At 31.0% G+C, this 21,148-nt stretch overlaps 1 protein-coding gene across 1 annotated transcript in view; it reads right to left on the reverse strand.

Moving 5' to 3' along the window:
* The window catches only part of LOC132736424 (uncharacterized), a gene marked incomplete at its 5' end in the record, with an annotated part of 29,971 nt that extends 9,333 nt beyond the window's left edge, over nucleotides 1-20,638 (reverse strand). The window contains 27 exons of the mRNA XM_060723552.1: nucleotides 102-355; nucleotides 705-874; nucleotides 1,773-1,960; nucleotides 2,523-2,642; nucleotides 3,272-3,500; nucleotides 3,993-4,081; nucleotides 5,020-5,195; nucleotides 6,561-6,650; nucleotides 7,053-7,323; nucleotides 7,569-7,789; nucleotides 8,368-8,491; nucleotides 9,260-9,444; nucleotides 9,808-10,017; nucleotides 10,351-10,494; nucleotides 11,197-11,406; nucleotides 11,773-12,051; nucleotides 12,359-12,505; nucleotides 12,968-13,111; nucleotides 13,634-13,777; nucleotides 14,834-14,899; nucleotides 15,551-15,700; nucleotides 17,070-17,219; nucleotides 18,007-18,141; nucleotides 18,654-18,731; nucleotides 19,241-19,390; nucleotides 20,077-20,148; nucleotides 20,567-20,638. Coding sequence (XP_060579535.1) covers nucleotides 102-355; nucleotides 705-874; nucleotides 1,773-1,960; nucleotides 2,523-2,642; nucleotides 3,272-3,500; nucleotides 3,993-4,081; nucleotides 5,020-5,195; nucleotides 6,561-6,650; nucleotides 7,053-7,323; nucleotides 7,569-7,789; nucleotides 8,368-8,491; nucleotides 9,260-9,444; nucleotides 9,808-10,017; nucleotides 10,351-10,494; nucleotides 11,197-11,406; nucleotides 11,773-12,051; nucleotides 12,359-12,505; nucleotides 12,968-13,111; nucleotides 13,634-13,777; nucleotides 14,834-14,899; nucleotides 15,551-15,700; nucleotides 17,070-17,219; nucleotides 18,007-18,141; nucleotides 18,654-18,731; nucleotides 19,241-19,390; nucleotides 20,077-20,148; nucleotides 20,567-20,638 — 4,268 coding nt within the window. The remainder of the gene's footprint in view (nucleotides 1-101; nucleotides 356-704; nucleotides 875-1,772; nucleotides 1,961-2,522; nucleotides 2,643-3,271; nucleotides 3,501-3,992; nucleotides 4,082-5,019; nucleotides 5,196-6,560; nucleotides 6,651-7,052; nucleotides 7,324-7,568; nucleotides 7,790-8,367; nucleotides 8,492-9,259; nucleotides 9,445-9,807; nucleotides 10,018-10,350; nucleotides 10,495-11,196; nucleotides 11,407-11,772; nucleotides 12,052-12,358; nucleotides 12,506-12,967; nucleotides 13,112-13,633; nucleotides 13,778-14,833; nucleotides 14,900-15,550; nucleotides 15,701-17,069; nucleotides 17,220-18,006; nucleotides 18,142-18,653; nucleotides 18,732-19,240; nucleotides 19,391-20,076; nucleotides 20,149-20,566) is intronic.
* Nucleotides 20,639-21,148: the final 510 nt, after the last annotated feature.

Below are 21,148 nucleotides of genomic sequence, written 5' to 3' on the forward strand. Positions count from 1 at the left end.
TATTTGCGATAGCAGATAACGTTATTTTAGACAAAAACATTAAAAATGCTATCTTGACAACATCTTTGAGGCAGTTAATGATAAAATCTTATGATACTCACTAAATTCATACATCCAGTATCCAGGTATTCTCAATGTCATTTCTCCTGTTGTGTCATTGACATGAAACATGTACCTGATCTTCCCGAAAAATACATCTAAAACACAAGTGTTGCTCACGGTGATATTTATAGCAGCGGTCATTCCAAACGGTACAGTACCATTGTCCATTGCAATTACATTAAATAACAGTGACGTATATTCTATATATACTACACCCCAGAGATCTTCCGAGCCGTCGTAATTCGCAGGTGGGCTAATAAATTCAGTAAAAGAGCAGTAAACTTAAAACGAAATAACATACTACTTGATTTTAAAACAATTAAACATATCAGATTACTAATGAGCGATGGGAAATTAAAATGGTCTGAAATAAGTAATAATTTGTGATCAAATATTGTTTTTTTATTACAAAGTTTCAATGTTCATGTGATATTGTTGTTTAATTGTAACCGAGGGTATGCCCCATTTTCAGATTATCAAACAGAAAATTAATCATGAGTACTGAGACGAAACAAAACAAAGTTGACATTAGACATTCATCAAGATATTGTTTTTAGTTGCAACTAGGACTATCATTCTTTAAATCTTCTGCTCTAACTTACTCCTCAGTAACACTGGAAACAACATAATGGATATTAGAATTTTCACCACTGTCTGCATCTGATACATTAAATGTTGTAAACGCTGGTTCTCGTAACACTGGTTCAGGAGTCAAGGAAAATGATGTCGGAGATAAAATTGGACAATTATCATTCACATCAACAATGATGATCTAAAAAAATAGAAAAACAACACACAGTTATCATGTTTATAAGATATGTTTTCGATATTGTCTTGTTTCAATCAAACCGAGCCTGCAACATTTCCGTTTTTGTTGTGTTGGGCTTCCTATAGGGATTCTGTTTTTTCTCCATTTTGTTGAGTCAGCATTGTGTCATATTTATAATATATAATCAAAATATAGCATCATTTGCTATCTGTTTTCAAGAACAGACCAAGTAAATAAATGTGTTACTTGTAATAATCTGGTTCGTATATTTTAATATCTTACACATTGTGTATAATAACAGTTATCAAAAGAAAATGGCCGTCCGTGCCCATCACAGCATTGGGTTCGAATCCCAACAGTGACTTTGGATTCTATCATGTGAGGAAGCTATCCAGCTAGCTAACGGGTTGTCGGTGGTTCTGCTCAGGTACCTGTTCGTGCCTGACATAGTTTCACACCATTCCTTGATTTGGCTACGTCCTGATATTTTATATATTTAATAAATGTAAATGAAACTAGCAGAAAATAAAATTAAAGACATACTGTCAATATTAGTACCACTTGAATTTCCCTAAGTACCTCCTTTTAAAAAGTGAATTGAATTTACCTGAACCACAGTGAATGAAAGGACAAGACTCACAGTCTTTTCTATTAGGCTTTAAAGAGTTTAGCAATTTACAACTATTTTTATTAAAATTCATATTAAAAATGATTCTGCTAGATCTAAAACAAGATTTCAGGCCAATCATTGAATAACAATTTCAATATAAAAAAATAAGTCATATAAATTAGTCGTGTCGAATAAGGTTTACCAATGGAAAGTAAATAGCCTTCACACAGAAAATCGTAACAGCAAATTATAATTTAATACATGCAGATCTATAAAAATGAATACGATTACCCGCACAGCTATGTAGCCTGTCAAAGGTTTACCGTCATCAATTACAGATAACAAAAGGTAGTACTCTTTCGTGACTTCATAATCTAACTCGTCTGCAAGCGAAACGAAGAGTGACGTCGTAGATACCGAAAACAATTCTGTTGACGCGTCGTTAGCCATGGATACTAGAGGTGAAGCGGCACTGCATTCTGTCAAATATATGTTCATGAAGAAGTTATGAGCTCTTTACTGACAATGTTATGATCCTTGGGATTTACTAACGTTAATAATGATATCAGATATCAATTGAAGAAATAAGAATAGTGCAAATTTTGTTTATTATAATATCGCGTCCATTTGTTTCTGAAGTCTGCCCATAACAAGGAAATTTATGCAGAATATTTTCTTTCTATGCCAATGATAAATGTGTTGATACAAAGGAATAACCATTGACCGCGTTACAATCTTTCCTAGAAAATATGTCAACATATACAGTTTTTACTGGTATTTAGCTTATAATTATTAAGTTTACAGACCAACAAAACTGACAATGATATACATAAGCTCATACTAAGTATACATACAAACATCGGTGAACGTGTTATACGTTATTTCATACTGAGAAATATACCTACATAACTGACAGAATTATAAATCAACAAAATCGATAGTGAAAAGATAAGCTTATACTGAGAATATAAAACAAAATAACTGTCCATAAAGTAACATAACCAACAGTGTAAAACATTAGCTCATACTGAGTGCACATACCGACATAACTGACAGTGTTTCCCTCTATATCTGTAATTGTTGTATAATTTGGCGCTGGTACAGAAGATGCAGTAAATGTGTATGAAGCTGGTTGAATTGTAAACCGACGCCCCTCATTTCCTGTCAAAACGGAGGTAGGTAAAATGTCATCAATTCGACAAGAAAATTTAAAGAAGATATAGAAACTGTTTTAAAAAGAAGATGTCAGTAAAAGTAACGCATTCTTTTGAAAAGAAATATTCTATGATTAAAAGCAACATATCAGCTGATTCAGTTAAACAATATATTGGTACAGAAAAAGAAAACATATTTAATCGAAAAAGAGCCATATATTGCCAAACTGATGATCTCATACGTAAGATGAATATATAAACATCAAGGGTTTAAACGTTTCAAATAATATTTTAATGGTTACTTGAAAAAGAGGTTTACCAAGAAAAGTTTACCAAAATGTGACAATGATTTGAACGTAAATATCAATGTCCTCCCAGTATGTTTATATGCAAAGCCAAACTAATAGAGAAAGCCTTTAACAAAGACGGTAACATTAATTACAGTATAGCTGCAGGTGTTCTCAACAATTTCCTAAATGTCTGTCTGATCGAATACAATGATATTAAATGTAAAATGAGAGAAATATAAGTCAAACTGAAAACATGTTCTTTGCCAATAAAACTGTTATTTGATGTATTCTCATCTTTTCTTTAACAAAATATATCCCAATTCGTGTATCTTGACATGGGTTTTACCTTTATATAACGAAATACTGTAGGAGCCAGTTGAGAAGTCGTCTATAAGATTAACTTCCGCTAGGATTTCTCCTATCTGCGCATCTTCGTTCCACGAGACCGAATAATCAATAGGAAGGTCAACAGTTTTGTCTAGGCTGAAGGTCGTATCTTCTACTTCAAATAGTAACTCTGAGTTACAGCGTCGTGTTTCAGCATGGAAGATGTCCATATGATACGTTACGCCGATCTGTAAAATAAGTATATGTGAATAAGTTATTATCTTTTTATGATAATATAAATTATTACTAGCCTAACCGCCAATTGAAACGTTCCTCCATCCACAAACTTGCAGAGTATCTTCATACCGAGTCTAAGCATTGAAGCAAAGATTTAGATATATAAAGCACAGGGTTCAAACTTTGTACAAATCAAGTCGTTCACATTTGATATAATGTTACTGGTAGATTATAATATATAATTCAATTCAAACGTAAGTGTTGAGTTTACCAAATTTCTCAGTTATGAATGTTTTATATTTTGTTAATAAATTAGAAACCCAGTCCTCTGTAATCTTATGTTTTGTAGATTTAGTTAGCGTTGTTGTTTTTGTTGTTGTTGTTTCGATGAACTTATCCTGATGGTATTCATAAACGTGAGTACCTTCGTTGTTTTCTTGATTCTTGAAGTGTCTTAATCAATACAACCTCTAAGGTAATGTCAACAAATTATGGAATTTTACCTCCAATGGAAGACTTATATTAGTTGCTGCTGACAAACTTGTACATGACTCTCCAGATAAAGTTCCTTCTTGCAAGTGAGCTATGCCATCTAGAAAGGTAAAGATATAAATGCGAAATCTGAATACAATAACACCTTTAACTAAATTTATAAAATTGAAGAAAAAAATATTGATAAATTGTACCGTTCGTTCTCTGAGTATCTCATGAACAAAAATATTAAAAGTGATAAAATTCAAACAAGTAACTGCGTCCTTCAATCGCCAGTTAAGACAAAAAGAACAGTTATGCCATGGTGTAAAAAGGCTTCTGACACTCTAGCGCCTTCTTATATGTCAGCCATTTAACCGCCTCCGTGTTCGAGGGGTTAGAGTCGATGACTTCTAATCCAGTTACCTCTCTGGCATGGGTTCGATCCCCGGGAGATGCTTTGGTAGTTTAGCGCGGAGAAAGGTAGTTTAGTACTGGTGTAACTCTCCAGGAACGATGGTTAGGAAACTACCCGCCTATATGACTGAAATACTGTTGGGAAAAGGACTTAAATGAAACAGACAAACAAACAAACAAAATGTGAGCCATTTTGACATTTTCAAGTTATGAAATTCACATGGTTAGATCTGCTTTTTATAATGACGTTAACCCACAAACTACACAAATGTTGTTAATTTTTGAGGGTCTTGAACTCAAAACCATTTAATATCTGCTTCACTAATTTTCTGAAATATTTTAACAATAGATACAATCAAAAACATAATTTGCAGATCAATAAATAATGATTTTTATCATTATTATTCTAATAATCATTGTTATTTTAATTGAATCAACTTCATTGTAACTAGGTCATTATGTTATAATATTTATTATGCATGTATATATGTCAATATCATAAGCTAATGAAACATGTATAAATGATACTTATTTTTTAAATAAAATGATTGTAAAATCTGTAAAATAATGATTGTTAAATTTTAATTGACTCATTGATTTTTCTTTTTCCCTTTTACAGAGCTGGTGTTGTCAGAAACATACCTGGTGCAAGAGCATTTGACAGATCTATAACATAGCATGGGGTGGTTGACGATCCTACTGATACAAACTCAAACATCCTGATTTTATTAATGTAAAACCACATGGCTTCTCCACCAGCTAACGTTATTTTCTCTGTTCCTGCAAAAACAATCCCTGTTCGTACCGCAGTCGTGAATCTGAAATGTATCATATTGTTTTTGGTTAAGCTGATATTAAAGAGATATAGAAAAAAAATTAGCTATTGTATTTTATATATTATCGGCCGTAATCATTTTTTAATTCTGTACTTATATTGTTTCTACAATGTCCTACAATGTTTAACATGAGTCAACTGTACAAAAATAATTAGACATATTTTTCCATCCAAAAACATCGACATTTAACTTTAACATGTCATAAAACTTGTAAAGTAATGACGCCGAAATCAGCATTACTAGCATTACTGTTTTATTAAAGATACCACATTTATGCAAATATATATATCTTAAAACGTCTGCAGAATTTTACTTTTTAATAAAAACATTCTGTAAATTCAAATTGTAATGTTCAAAATACGGTTTTGAACACCTTAAATTGCCCTTATTGTTTCTAGGTGATTTCTAAAATAACTAGTATTAATTACATGTGGCTTCCGTTTCTAATTTGTATTTTATCTAAATTTTAACAATACATTTAGCAAAATAACAATATTTATATTGATAATGCTAAAATGAATAGCAGAGCGATACGTTCCTGCAGAGGACAAAACAGTAACAGCCACTTACTAATAGTTTCTATAATATCACAAATAGCGTTGTGATTTTATATAAAAAGATATTTCTTTTCATTCAAAAAAATTTTTTTCTCCCAATTAAAACAGATGTTTTTTTTATCATTTTAAAACTTTTTACGATACACATCGTATTTTCATTTATGTACTTATATTAGAATACTAGTGGATGTCATTCATATAAGTTGGAATAAATAAAACATGCGTTTCTTTTTGTCAAACAACAAATATAAAGTGATAATTTTCCCCTCTGTTGGCGGACTATTAAACGCTCCTGAAGCTCTCTAAAACCCAATTTTGTAAACTTACCTTTTACATGGTTTTCGAAGTTAATTTAATTTTTTTTAAAGATATACTATGCTCAAATTTGATATCAGGAATATTGGTAATTGCTACACAGTCTCTTTTTAAATATAAAATGTTCTGACTTCACACAAAGTAAATATGTCATGTTTAAAACTTTACACACTATAGGTAGTCACATATAAATATATAGTGTCGTTAAAAAAACTGCACTTTTTTTAAAGAAAAGACCTTTACTTGTCCTATTACAGGGAACGTGGCTTCCAATACATAGAAATTCATTTTTTGTATTCAAATTAGACATATTCAATAAGGATTTCATAGGTTTTAACAAATTTCTTTGATTAAAGTATTTTACTCAAATATGAGCATAGTATATCTTTAAAAATATTTTCATTGATGTACTTGTAAGAATAACAAATGACATTGTAATTTAATGATACTGGTATCAAGCCTGCTAACAACTTACCCAAAGTTATGATACTGGCCGTTACAATCTTGTTGAGATTGAGACAGAAAACCTGATCCATCTGCTGGGAAATATGCATCCGAATAATATCTGAAATAATTTAACATTTTTTCTCTCCCTTTCCCTCAAGAATTAGTTATGTTTCACGTTGTATAACTCTCATTAATTATCATAATAATTATTAACATTAACAGAACTCTTATTAAAATGTGCATCATCTAAACTTTTACTTATATGCAAGAAAAATGCAACCATTGTTTGCCATGCAAACTATTTGATAAGATTACCAGATAAATTATTTGAATTATTCCAAAATTGCCTAACAAAACAATTTTATTATTAAATGTTATTATTAATGAGAAAAGAACAACTAAGATATTTAGAGTGCTATGTTTGGTGTGCCATAAATCAATTATACTATTAAATGCTATACAAAAATAATAGATTGCGATTTATAAGCAGTATGAATATTATTTCAACAAAATTGTCGACCTTTTAATTGTCCCTGTTTGTTCTCTTAGAATGAGAGACCCATTTATTTCAATATTATTATTATTCACATCATCTTCTCTATACCATGTTGAAAATGTATCACTAGTGGGTGTGCTTGATGCAGAAAGCCAAGCCCCATATGGACTATCGACGTAGCTTGGATTGGATATTGTGATATATTCCAAGTCATCAAAGTCCGCGTGAAGTTTACTAAAGTCGTAAAACTTTGCAATAATTTCTATATCATTTGGACCAGCTGGTGTAATTGTTCCTGAATAAAAGAAGATTTCTAATTAATAACGCGATACTGATCATTCACTGACGCTTGTCCAGTTTTATTTATTAACTTTTATACCGAAGAATATGAACGTAACATGATACATATTGATTGGGTGTTTATTGTTAATTGTGAACAAAATATAACCACACAACTGAGACGACACTTCAAAAGCCATCAAACAGATTTAACGGTCATAGAATGATCTTTTTAAATGTCTTAGTATTCAAGTACTTAACCTGTTCCATCAGGTGTGACGAATACTGCCGGCGGACTCTTTGCGCTGTCTTGACCATCTATTGTAGTTTTCACGGAGCACTCGTAGGCTGTTCCAGGTAGCACTCCGTCAGCCTCCGCGAATGTTACATTAAATGAAGTAGATCCATTTACAGCTTCATCGTCGGCCACCAGGTCGGTTAATGTTGTTCCAGAAGCACTGCTGCATATAACTGTGTACTCCCTAAAGTTTAGAAATAAAATTCTCATTACTTTAATTGAAATATTTCGATGTCTTTCTTTATAGTATCTAAATATGTGACATGTTTATACATTTAATTACATTTCCTTTTTTTCAACATTTCGACACTAACATGCGATTATTTCATCTGCAGATAAATAAAAATGATAAATTTTGCTGAAGCAATTGCTGAATGGTACTTTCCATAATCCACTGTCGTAAATTAATTTTGTTCAATCGGACGAATACTTCTGCTGACTTTAAAAAATATTTGCAATGTACAAATTTTAATCAAGTTAACAATATTAAAGAACCTGTATTATCTTCAAAAATAAATTCACGAGTACTGTCCAATTTGAAATTTCTGCATGGGCTTATATCAAGCAATTCATTTGGTTTAAAACTCCACAAAAATATGTGCATTTCACAGCGGACTGTTTAAGCAAAGTATTGTAACCTTATACTTTTGCTCACATGCCGACATGCTTTCAATTAGACATAATTAAGCTTGTTCAAAAGTTTGTCCTTTTTATTTAGTAATAATATCTTTTTTCGCTTATTTTGGAATCAAACATTCATACACAGGTCCGGTCAGGTAAGGAAACTCTACACTGTCATTCAATGTGAAATAAGTATATTCAGGCTGGTCCCATGTCAATGTGAACTCAGTTTGAGTGACACCGCTACTAACAACATTTTCACCACCTGTAATAAAAAAGATGTGACATAGGTGGTAAGAAACGCAAAGGTATGTTCGTTTTGTAAATAATCATGTGTGCTTGGGTATACTTTTACAAGTTTTGATATTAATAAAATTTTCCTTTGCATTTCAAATGTGTATATAACCAGGAGTTCAGATGAGTTTTGGGGTGTCTTGAATTTAGGTTTTTACATGACATTCCTAAAGAAAATGAAGTAGAATTTCATGTTACTTCACAAACCCTTTGCAGTATAGTTCCATATCGTCATAGTCATCTTGAACTTTATGAATTTAAAATGATCAAACTTAAGACAATAGTAAGAATGCATCTGCCTGTTATAATCAGGAAACTTTGCAATAAGTATGTTTAAACTAAACTATATCATACATTTATTTATCACACACCCGTGCCGATTTTGCGACTCTGTAAATATGGTATTGCACGGCCGTGCATATATTTCGACGTGACGTCATTAGCGTTATACAAGCATAGTGTAAAGACGCGCTAAATGTTACCGTTATACTATAGGCGTGTCAGTGAAAATGACTCTTATTTCACTTTATACGGTCTTTTGGGTATGTGATAAATAGAATATTAAATTCGTGTAAGTTCATTACTGAATTTATTGCACTCGTTAACTAAAATAATATTATGCTCGTCACAGGCTCGCATAATATTATTTTATTCCACTCGTGCAATAAATACAGTATTTAACTTACACTCATTCAATATCCTCTATTTCTTCCCTTCGTTAACACTAAGACAAACTCACTGCATTGGAAGAAGGTGTTATTAACTGAGAGAAAGTAGCTTGGTGAATCTGATGAACCAGCTGCAAACGTGGCACCATTAGCAAGGTCGTTATGACTGCATGTTCCTGAAGTCACAGATGAAGCTATGGGTTCCAATGCTGATACCAACTGACACGAGCATTCTAATGGATTGTTTCCCAAGTTTCTGTTTCGGTTATAAAAAATGCTTTGGGTTATGTCAAATAATACATAGTCATGCGTACATTAATTGCATTGAAAAAGGCTACGACTGCAGTCAAATCAATAACACTATGAGATTATATTAATTTTGTCAGAACAAAATGAATGACTTAATGACACCAGAAATAGTAATAAGTGTCAGTTGTAGAAATTGACAATATTGTTCTTATCGTGACTAAAAAGCATTAGCAAATTAAGTGAATGTTGTTTTTTTTTAACTCATTATCAAACATAAGTTTGTTTTTCACTCAATTTTATATTCGTCAGCATTTATATTACTGTTATGAAATTAAACAAATATTTTATATGTATGAAAAAGAATACTTACAATTCTTCAAGTCTAGTTAGACCACTAAAGGCTGAATTAGCCAAAGTTCCAATACTGTTACTACCAACATTGACTATCTGAAGGTTTAGTTTATCACCAAGAGAATGTAAGTGCGTCATTGAGTTATCTGACAAATACAGCTCCTCCAGGATTGTCATGTTTGAAAAAAGTCCTTCAGGTAGTGTGTTCAAGTTGTTGCTAGCAATTGACCTGTTCATTAAGAATTCAGTTTTATTATGTATAGACGTATTTACAGCATTGTAATAAATTTGATTATTTGATTTTATTGTAAAAAGTGTTAACAAAATATAATGTAAATGTATTAATTATACATAAAAAATTAATTTCAAGATTTTATTATTATTTTTATTATGAACAAACACATAAATTGTTTAAATGGTAATAAGTCATGGCTCTCCAAATTTTCCTAAATTATTTATATATCTAATAAAAGAATAATGCAAAGAAATAATATTCAAATCTGAAAGAAATTTAACAAAGTTTCAATCTGAAAATAAGAGCACCGTTAACAAAATAACTCACAGAATACGCATGGCTCCCAAATCATCAAAAACACCATTCTCTAGGTATTCTAGTTGATTATTAGCCAAATATAGTTCTCCAAGAACAGTTTGTCCAGCAAGATAGCCTGTCGGAATCTCTGTTATATCGTTATCTGTCAAATCTCTTCGAAATAAAACAAATGTCAGGCATTTAGTAAACTTTATTAATAATAGACAACTTGTTGTATACATGCCTATTTGTAGTTCCATCAAACACTTATAATTTTCAGTACAAACTGAAAGACAGGTAGAATAAGTCTGAATAACGACAAAAATCAATATGCCATTGATATACCTTCCAGTATGGGTACATAACAAAACCTCAACATATATATTATGTTTAAAAAAAACATTTTTTAAATTTTCGAAGTAATGTGAAATTATTTCATAAATGAAACAACTAACTTAAGGAACATTGATATGGTTAAAAATTGTCCCGTTCTTCACTTCAGTGTTGTTATATATTTCTGACCCATCGGGATAATTGAGTCCAGCACTTTTAAGTGTTGAGAATTGACACGGATTTATTTTGTAATAAAAACCCGTGGAATTGAGTAGCGTTCAAACCGGTGCTAGGGGGCATGAGGGATGTTGCACTTTTTCATTATCCCTCAAGTGCAGACACAATCAAACCGAGTCTGCAATTTTCATGTAATTTTGTTGTTTTTAATGCTTCCGAGGGATATTTTTTCCAAATATTGATATAAGTAGAGCATTAATTATAAAGTAATATATACTGTACTTGTTAAGTTTTTTTAATGCAAACAATTATGTAGGACATTTAGAAACATTACAAAATATATATGGGATAATAAGTAATACTTACATTATCTCGAAAAGCTTCGTTTGGATCACTTGTGGAAACAATGTGAAAGCGTTGTTTCCGAGATAAATATTTTTCATGCCGCAGTTTTCAAATGCATCAAAACTTATACCGTACATCCCGTTCCCGTTCAAAAAGAAATTGTTGGATACGTACGAAGTTCCTCCAAACATAGTACTTCCAATGATGGATAACTGATTGCCACTTAGGTCGCTAAAATGTTTACATGAAACGAATATAAAGTATTGGCATGGTAAGAATATTTCTTACTTAGCTGTTCAAACAAAAAATATCAAAATTTCAAAAGGAGTGGTGAAAACTGACGTGACTGTTATTATTAAAAATATTATTCATATCTTAAATGGATATATATTTAAGTTGTGTGCAAACAGGTTACCTCTTGTCTCTATAATCAAACTATTTTCTGACAGGCAATATCAATACCGAAAAGTAGCATTTTTAGTCGGAATATAAATTAATAACCTTTTGAGTAAGTTTTTTTTTTTAACTGGTCTTATAAGATTTATAACTGGTATTGTAAGATGTTTATAAAACACAAGACTGACTGTATTTACTCACAGATTAGTAACCTGGAAATCGTTGAAAGCAGTTTCTTCTATGTCTGATATTATACCAGAACCTAAGTAAACATTTGCGGCCGTTACCGAAACAAATGACATCGTAGGTATGGTTGTAAAAGATAAACCTTGCATGTTTATATTGTCTGAAATTTGTAGGTTATGCAAGGAGTACGAATTCAGTTTACTCAAAGGATTGTTTGTAAGATGAAGATTCGAGGCTGTTAAACCGTTGAATGCATAACTCTCAATTTCTGTTATCTGGTTCCCAGATAAATCGCTAGAAAAGGAAAAAATAAACTTTTTATTACCTTATTAATATATCAAATTTATTTCATCAGTTAGATTGAACGTAAACTTTGATAAGAATCAATTTGCAACATCTCGCAAATCATGTCAAAAATAGTTTTCTTATACTTATGAAAATGAAGTTTTGATTCATGATGTAAGTAAACGGATCTAAAGGTGTAATGTTGAACTTTTGATGGATTTAAGATTATTAAAACAAAATGAATTATATTGTATATAGTTTTTTAATGTTGGAATATTCATTTGATAATATTTTCCGACTACACAAATATACTTACAACGAATCTCCAAGAACTAAGTTTTTGAAATTATCTGTTTTGAGAATATTGATTCTGTTGTTGGACAGGTCCAGCCAGAGTGTAACAGTAAGGTCGTGAAAATCGCCTCCATTTGGTAATAAAGTCAGCTTATTATTTGAAAGATCGCTGAAATAATTTTGATTCAAAATTATTACATATCTTTTACTATCTTTAAATGTTGCGCAATAATATTCTGTCTTAGATGTAATGTAAGAATCAATAATTTGACATTAAAAAGGACAATTTTGCCTTAATTTAAGAGTAGCGAAATATTTTTAATTGATGTTTAGGTTAAAGAACGAATTCAGGGTACAAGGAATATCTTAATAAATTATCTCACAGAAGGATTTTTACCTCCATATAGGATTAGTTTAAAAATGATCCGCTGTATGCCTTAATGATTAATGGAAAGATAATAAATCATCAAAAGTGATGAAAAAGTGAAATTTTAATAACCTTAAAGCACAATCAGTATATCATTGATGGAAAACACGTTTTTAAGAATGAAATAGCAAGGTAAATACAAACAACAATGCGAAAATTATAAATTACAATATGGAACTGGTATCAAAAAAATCATGCACATACAAAAGTTTCATGGATGATATATGTGCAAATGTACCATCCTCTATCCATCCGATATCATTGTTTGCGGCAGAAAAATTGCCTTCCAATGGTGCGTCTTCAAGGAAGTTTTTCTTCAACTGAGCAATGTTGTTATTGTTTATATATCTGTAATGCATGTAGATAAAATAATTAAATATTTTTATAACCAAAGTTCAACTTAGGCCATAGTGGTAAACATTTTTGTTTATGGAGGACTCTAATGTTATGAATCATCAAAATTTACGTTTTAAAATAATTCGAGTCAATTTTTGACACATGGATGTTAGACTTCCAAAAACTATTTAAGTTATAAATAAATTTAATTATACCATTATAAGAAACTCTGTAACTAATAAGATAAAATTGATGAAAAGTAAAATTGAAAGTACAAATTTAATGTGTTTAAGGAGAAGTGCAAAAGGACTTTGAAAGCAAATATCCGGTAACATATTTGTATATTTAAAACACTTTTATACTCTGTGTCATTTAATTATTAATACTTTTCTAACTTTGCAATTCAAGAATGTATTATATTCTACTAGTTTTTTGTCCATCTGTACAGATTACAAATAAAGACAAGTAATTTAATATTTAGGTCTGTTTGTTTTCCCTTTTAGATTAGATAAAAATAAAAATGATTATACTTACAAATAATCCAAAGATGCACATCCCATAAATGCATAGTCTGGAATGTATTGTATTTCGTTACTATGTAGCGTTAAGATATACAAATTGGTCAGGTTTTGAAAAGGGTACTTGTGAAGAAATCGGAATTCGTTGTTGTTCAGTCTCCTGAAAATGATAATTTATTTATTTATTTATTTTTTATACAACAAGTCAATCGTTAGCAAACGCTGTTCGTGTTTTTTATTGAAAGTGCATGTGATCACATGTTTTTGCATCTTTCATTTCTTAAACATGATTTTGCATTTAATTGGATTAATCTGGTTAATATATATTTGGTAATCTAATAGATTTTTCTCCCCTTTGCCTTTGGCGTTACAAAAGTAATAATGTGACGTCAATTCTAAATTCTAACACGACCCGCATTTTTCCCTATTGAACATGGAACAACCGAAAGTATGTGTTATTATGCTATAAAACCACTGTTTGACGTTCTATATTTAGACATGTGACATATTAATTATACACTTGACGTAACCACTAAAATGTGACGCGTTGACAATAAGTAAGGAAAAAAACAGGCGCAATGTAGCTTAATATCAGGTACGGCAGCATTTATTTGTTGATGTCGTGTTAGAATCGAAATAATAATTCCAAATGGGTGATTTTTTTGCTTGATAAAATCACTGTTTTATCGTTGGGATGCGTATCGTTATATCACTCGGGCTCTATTGTAATAGAGTTAGTAAGCGAACAGCATGGATCCTGATCAGACTGGTCTGGATCCAAGCTGGTCACAAACGCACTATGTTGTTTTTGTCGTGATGCGGCTCATATATTTATATAGAGCAAGAACCACTTACACAGTGGATAAACTAAATTCATTTACCATGTCTATAATGCCCGTAAATTGTCTGACAATTACAGTGATCACTGTAGCTTTCTTGTAAAAATAAATTATGAACTCGTATAAGTACATATATACATGTCAGCTGTTTTTTGTTGTTGTTTTTTTAATTTATACCAGACGCAAATTTTATCGGTTAATTACGTGTTCTAAATTAATTATCAGAAAAATGGTTCATTACATTGAAATGCCGTTTTTATGTGCTCATGCTAAAAAGGTGAACAATTATATACAAGTATAAACATTCATAAAAAGGTTGTCACTTTTTTAGTAAAATAAAAGCACAATATAATATAATGTAAAAGCTAAAGACTTACAAATGGAATACGCTTGTTGGAAACACATCGTTTTCTATAGCAAGGATGTTGTTGTAAGTGATGTACCTGGTATATTAAATATAAACAAAATTTGAACATGAAAAAAACTTTTGAAAAGAATTACAAAAGGCATGCTCAAATGCAAACTTTGTAATTTTTTGGTATTTAAAAAATCACAAGTTATCAAAGTTAGTTTTCTTTTTTGGTACTGAACACGCATGTAAAATTGTTATAAATGTCAAAGCGCTTTTAACAATGTTTGACAGTGTGCTTGATTTTAACAATTCAGACAATTTTGTTTTTCTCCAGGTAACGGTGCATTTTGCAGTGAATACAGCGTCGAACTTTTGGTGCTGCTACACTGAAGACACATTGACATTTAACTCGGTCTTGTCAAATAATACTGGCATCGGGCTGACAAGTGTAAGAAATAAATCTATTTCCATGATGCTGCTTGCATATGAAGCATTATATTCTTTCGGTATAACCAGGCATGTCTCTAAGCAAGCATTCGATACTACTACTTCTACTACATGCAAGAACACCTATAAGTAGTCATTGCAGACGACGAGAGTCAAACTTAAGATATTTAAATTGTAAGAAAAATTCGATGGTGTCAGCAATTATGACATGGAAATACTTAAATATTATTATGTTGTCACTTTTATAAATAAACTATGCTATTTCCAGGTATAAGTTAATGGTTTATCTACTTACAGATGTTTAACTGTGGTTAAATTCGTGAATGCACCACTTTCCAGAAATGTAATCTTGTTGCCATTGAGTATAAGTACCCCTATGAAAGGGAGCACATCTGAAGATTTGACACAATCTGGCACGTACTGTATCAAATTAGCTGCTAGTTGTCTGCAATAAAATCATTCTTCTGTTATAAAGTACCGGCTAAAATTGGTCAAACTTTGCAAGATAGCTATACCACTGAACGCATGAAGGAGTGTTAGCTTTAAACGCAATTGCTTAAGTTCATTTGAGAGAAGATTTAGATGAACAGTATGAAGGCTGGTTAAAAGGTAAAGTGCCTGACAGTTACAAATTTGAATTATAAGAGGGCGTTTTCAATATATATAAATACTCTACTGCGGCATGATTCTGGAAATAGAGACCTCTCTACACACTCGGTTTTTTAGTATGTACATTATAGAAAGTGAAGCATCTCAAACACCAATAAGCAGTATTCGACCTTCAAAACAAAAGTTTTGGATCAAATATCTAAAAACACACCATAAAATAACAACAGTAAGATTTCCTAAAAGGCCAACCCTTTCAAATGTCACACAGAAATGGCATTTGCTGTAATGAGTAAAAGGCGTATAAGACGTATGGAAATTGAAGATTAATTGATAGCGAACAGAATATGCCCCCTTTTAGTGTCACGGTTTAGAATTGCAAAACAATGATTCTATATAGGGAAGAAGATTTTGTAAGCGACCTCATAGCTCAGAATGTAGAGCCACGGAATAATATTCCGAGGGTCCCGGGTTCGAGTACCGGCCAGGTTGCACATTTTTCTCACTCTGTGACATTAGCAATACCTGTCTATTTCGTAATGCTCATTTGAAGTCTTTACACAAAAATGTTACCTTTATAACATAAATTTACCAAATAACATATGCTATGTCTTGCTAAACTATGATAGTCAAAAATAATAATATACATATGGAAGCCTTGTGTAAAATTTTTCTATACTAAACTGGAAGCTCATCAGATATTATCAATAGTACCTGATATAAAGCATAATATATACGAAAAAGTATTGAAAATTCCGCATTGCATCACTGTATATGTAGTTAACCAAGAAAGACAAGAATAAAGATCAACAATGCAAAGGCAACGTTCACAGGACGCAGCCCCCGACACACCCAAGTAGGGCACCCAGAAGGCACCAAACCAAAACCTGGAGAGGACATAAGGGAGGTGAAAGAAGAGGGACATGTAATGTGTGAAATAATATAAAATAAACGGGCCCATACGGGAATTAAGACGGTTGCATTATTATGAAACATCAACAGTACTTTGATAAACAATGAATGGTTGAGATCCACAGTCTTGAACAAACCTACACAAAAATACATGCAATAACATACGATATAAGCGTTAAAGGTGTGTCTTTTTTACATCAACTGAATGTAATTAAACTCATGAATTAAGCACTAAATAGTAAATAAAATATTATTTAAACTCATTAGGAACAAACATGCAGAAAAATGTATCTTACAGATAGTAAAGTACTGGAAGACACGCGAAACAGTCAACATCCATCTTGGATTCTCGTAAAAGATTGTTCTGTAAGTACAGCTCTTGTAGATCTTGTAACTCACATAAATCCGTTGTGTTGATAGTTGTTATTAAATTGTGGTGTAGATTACTGAAAAATTAAAAACAAAACATTCTTTATAATAACAATAAAATGATAATTGATATTTGTCAGTGGTCTACAAGACTACAATGAAGCCAACAGATAAATAACAAAATCTTTTTTCCGTAGAAATGTCCTAAATTTAAATTGCCTTAAAATTTCATTTGTGCCCCTTAAGAATAAATTATGGTGTCCAATGCACTAATAATTTCTTTATTTACATGCATCGTACTTCATCAATTTAAAGATAACGGTGAAGATGCAAGTTATAAAATGAAAAGTTTAGAAGAATCAAAACTGAATTTATGATGGCAAAATTAATTACAATGACATACAATGTCAGTTTAATAAGAATATAATAACAAGTTAACTGACAAACATGAAAGCATTTTTAAGAAAATAATTTAATAGCAAGTAAAGTGTATATGAAATACTGATGTAAAATTAAATAAATAAAGAAATAAATGAATAGATAGATAAATAAATAAAAATACATCCTTTCAGTTATGAGATGTCGTTAAAAATCAATTTTATAAATAAGAAAGAAATAACAAATGAGTATAAGTAACGGCCAGTCGGTCAATCAATCAATTAAGCAGTAAACTAATTGACCTTTCTGTCTGATTTAATTGATAAGTCAAATTAGCCAATCACATAACAGCATTAATACACGTCTTTGTTGGCTACTTTGTTGGACATGTGATTTGGGGAGTTTTTGGATTTCTTTAGCGAAATTTTGTTATAATAAGAATCATTGTTACGTGACGTAGATTCGGGGTAGGTAAAAGCGACTTACAGATATTGTGTTGCGGGAATGGCTGAGAACGGTACAAACGTCGTGAGTCTTTGTCTGTGTAGAGAATACTGATTTTCTGGGAACGCTTCTTCTCCATATTTTGTTATGTTTGTTATTAGATTATTATCGGCATGCCTATATTGCAAAAATAATATAGAGTTATGATGGAAGTAATATCAGAATGGTTGCTTTGATGATATTTTGTTGTATTAATGCACTTTCGATAATACTTATCATATCATAAATGTACATACATTTTGTAAAACAAATATATAAGTGCATTTACATTTACTTTTAAATATAGTTTATTTTATAAATGCATCTTAGTTTATAATATTTCGTTTTCAAATGCATCTAAATCCGACACTTAAGCACGACATAATTGGTGTGTATTTGGTATTTCAGTTCCTCCAATTGGATCTTTTTCTTGTTGGCTAGTTTCAGTATTCTTACTTTTCATATTTTAGTTATATAAATGCCAGCGTTTCATTTTATCATTTGATATATGATTTTTAAACTAACAATATATGAGTAAACTATATAATTAAACCAAGCTATTTGAAAGTAAAATGTGTCATATCTGCTGATTCAAATTTCAAAAAATACGACCATGATTAATTGAAAGAAAGTAAATGAACAAAACTTACATCACTACTAGATTAGGATAAGTTGACTCTGAAAGAACTTGGTGTGGAAATGTCGCCAAATTGTTACTACTAACAAATCTGAAAAATAAATGCTAACTACAAATCAACAAATACATATTATGATTATGGTTTATATTAGCGATGTATAAGTTATGAAATAATGTAACTGCACCATTTCCTTCTATTGACTTAGACCGAAGTCTTCAAGGGACTCCACTGGGGTTTTTTTTCACATGAAGGGACTTGATATACCTTTTTACGAGACTTATGTAACATTTGATATAGGTCTTGAGTAGTAGCTAGTGTACAGAATTTGAAATCAAAATCTCATTTGGTTTTCCAAGAATAATTGTACAAAATGACAAAAAATGAAAAGCATTATAAGGCGTTTCACTCAAAACGGGCTAAATTCGAGCCAAAATCGATTTTCAACAAAACTCTTGAGTATATTTCTTACTATCTTTTGCAGATTATTCTAATTCAAGTGCATCATTTCAAATTTTATGTTTGTATAGGCATTTTGTGCCAATGAGAGTTTAATAAGAAAGTAAAGTTGAAAACACCGGTTTATATAAAACCATACTTACAACTCTATGAGATTATCAATACCAGACCAAGCATTGTAAGCAATTGACTCCATGGGTGTTTTCTGGGAATGCAGTCGTAGCTCTTTGAGCAATGAAATGTTCTCGATTGCTTTACTTGTAAGGTGCTGTATGTTGTTGGCGTGCAGGTCACTTTAAAAAAGATGAACACATTTTGGAATCCACGTTTATTTTAAGTACTAGTAATTGAAAAACTGTGATAACAAAATCAAAGCATTGTGTATTCAACAAATACTGGGCAGGTTACTACTTTGTATAATTTGTTTGTATGTCTGTTTTTTATGCCAATTTTTACACAAGCTTTGGTTATTCCTTGGCGGTTGATCCACCTAATTGTCTTTCCTTGATAACTAACAAGTAAAATCAAATTTCTCCGCAGGTGACCGACTACTAATCCCATATGATTTCTGAACCAAATGACCTTTGCTCTCAATGTCTGAGATCAATTGTCAAAGCCTCGGCTGCAGATCGAAAAAACGATCCCTGGAATACTAACCCAATGCTCTTCATATTAGGCTTAGCGAGCGGACACTTTGTATTAGAAAGGCAGTTGAGAGATATAGAGACGTGTTTATAATTATCCTTAAATCTTATAAAAAAATTAATAAGCGGGTGGTATAGATGTTTGCTAAGTAACATACCAACACTGATTTGCAATTTATCAGCGTAAATAAATATTTTTTATTATTTCAACCAGAGGTTTTGTATGTTATTTCAAAATAACAATTACAAATTTCTACTGATAAATATAATATAAAACAATAAGATTATAAATATAAATAAGAATGAAGCGATATTTGTATCACCCCTTTACGTACAGATGAACAAGGGCAGGTAAATCTTTGAAGATGTTTACATTTATTGTGCTCAATGAATTCTGGTGAAGTTCTCTGAAGATAAAATAAACATAAACATTATCTTTACACAAGTTTTTTTTCCACATAAAATAATAATAGTACATGAATATATATTTTAAAAATCATGACTTATTCTTTGATTTTTCACTTTATAAGTTCTTCTGGCATTGTTTCCTGTTTAAAGCAACGATATATTTTACATTGTACATTTCTTTTTTTTTAATGTTATTTTGATTTAATATCTAAAGACCTTACATTGCTAGAAAAGTTAAAGTCTACTTTAACATTTGTATAATTATTTGATTATAGTAACCTTTAAACGTTTGCATTTACGACAAATGATTAGGAAACAATATATATATCTTTTGTCATACCTTAACAAATTTAAACTCGTTATATACTGTGACGTGATTACTTTTCTTTAATTAGCTGAATAGGAAATCTAACTTACAATATTTTCAATGATGGAAATTGACTAAATGAGCCTCCTTGAATGTAAGACAATTGATTATTACTCAAGTTCCTGCAAGACAAGATAAACTTATTTTAATATTAGTATACATTTGTACCTAGTTTGGTACCCATATTTTTAAGTAAAGAACAAAATATTACATCGTATTCTTTCGAAAGACGTTTCTATTCATAATATCCATGATAACTTGTAACACCTTAACATTCAACGACACGACTACTCAACGCACACCTTATTATATATCTGCTAATTTTCAAAATGACAATAACAGGCGATTCTATATCCAAACTCCATTATAACTTGTTACACCTAAATGGTTACTTTTTGCATATCTTCAGCACCATCGGTTCTTTAAAGAAAATGTGTTCGATTTACGATACTATTTCTATTGTATGGACAAAATGAAGAATTAAACTAATGAGACTTTAAAACTTGAAATATGTGCTGTGGATTTTAAATTTGATACGTATTGTCATTTTAAACATTTACGCCATTAAAATACTGTACAGTGTAATACGGGTATGTCGATTCGGCACAAAAAACAGAAACGAGGGTTAAAGA

The sequence above is a fragment of the Ruditapes philippinarum genome, unplaced genomic scaffold (genome assembly GCF_026571515.1).
Source record: "Ruditapes philippinarum isolate M1 unplaced genomic scaffold, ASM2657151v2 ctg2389_1_1_1_1, whole genome shotgun sequence".
Lineage (NCBI taxonomy): Eukaryota > Metazoa > Mollusca > Bivalvia > Venerida > Veneridae > Ruditapes > Ruditapes philippinarum.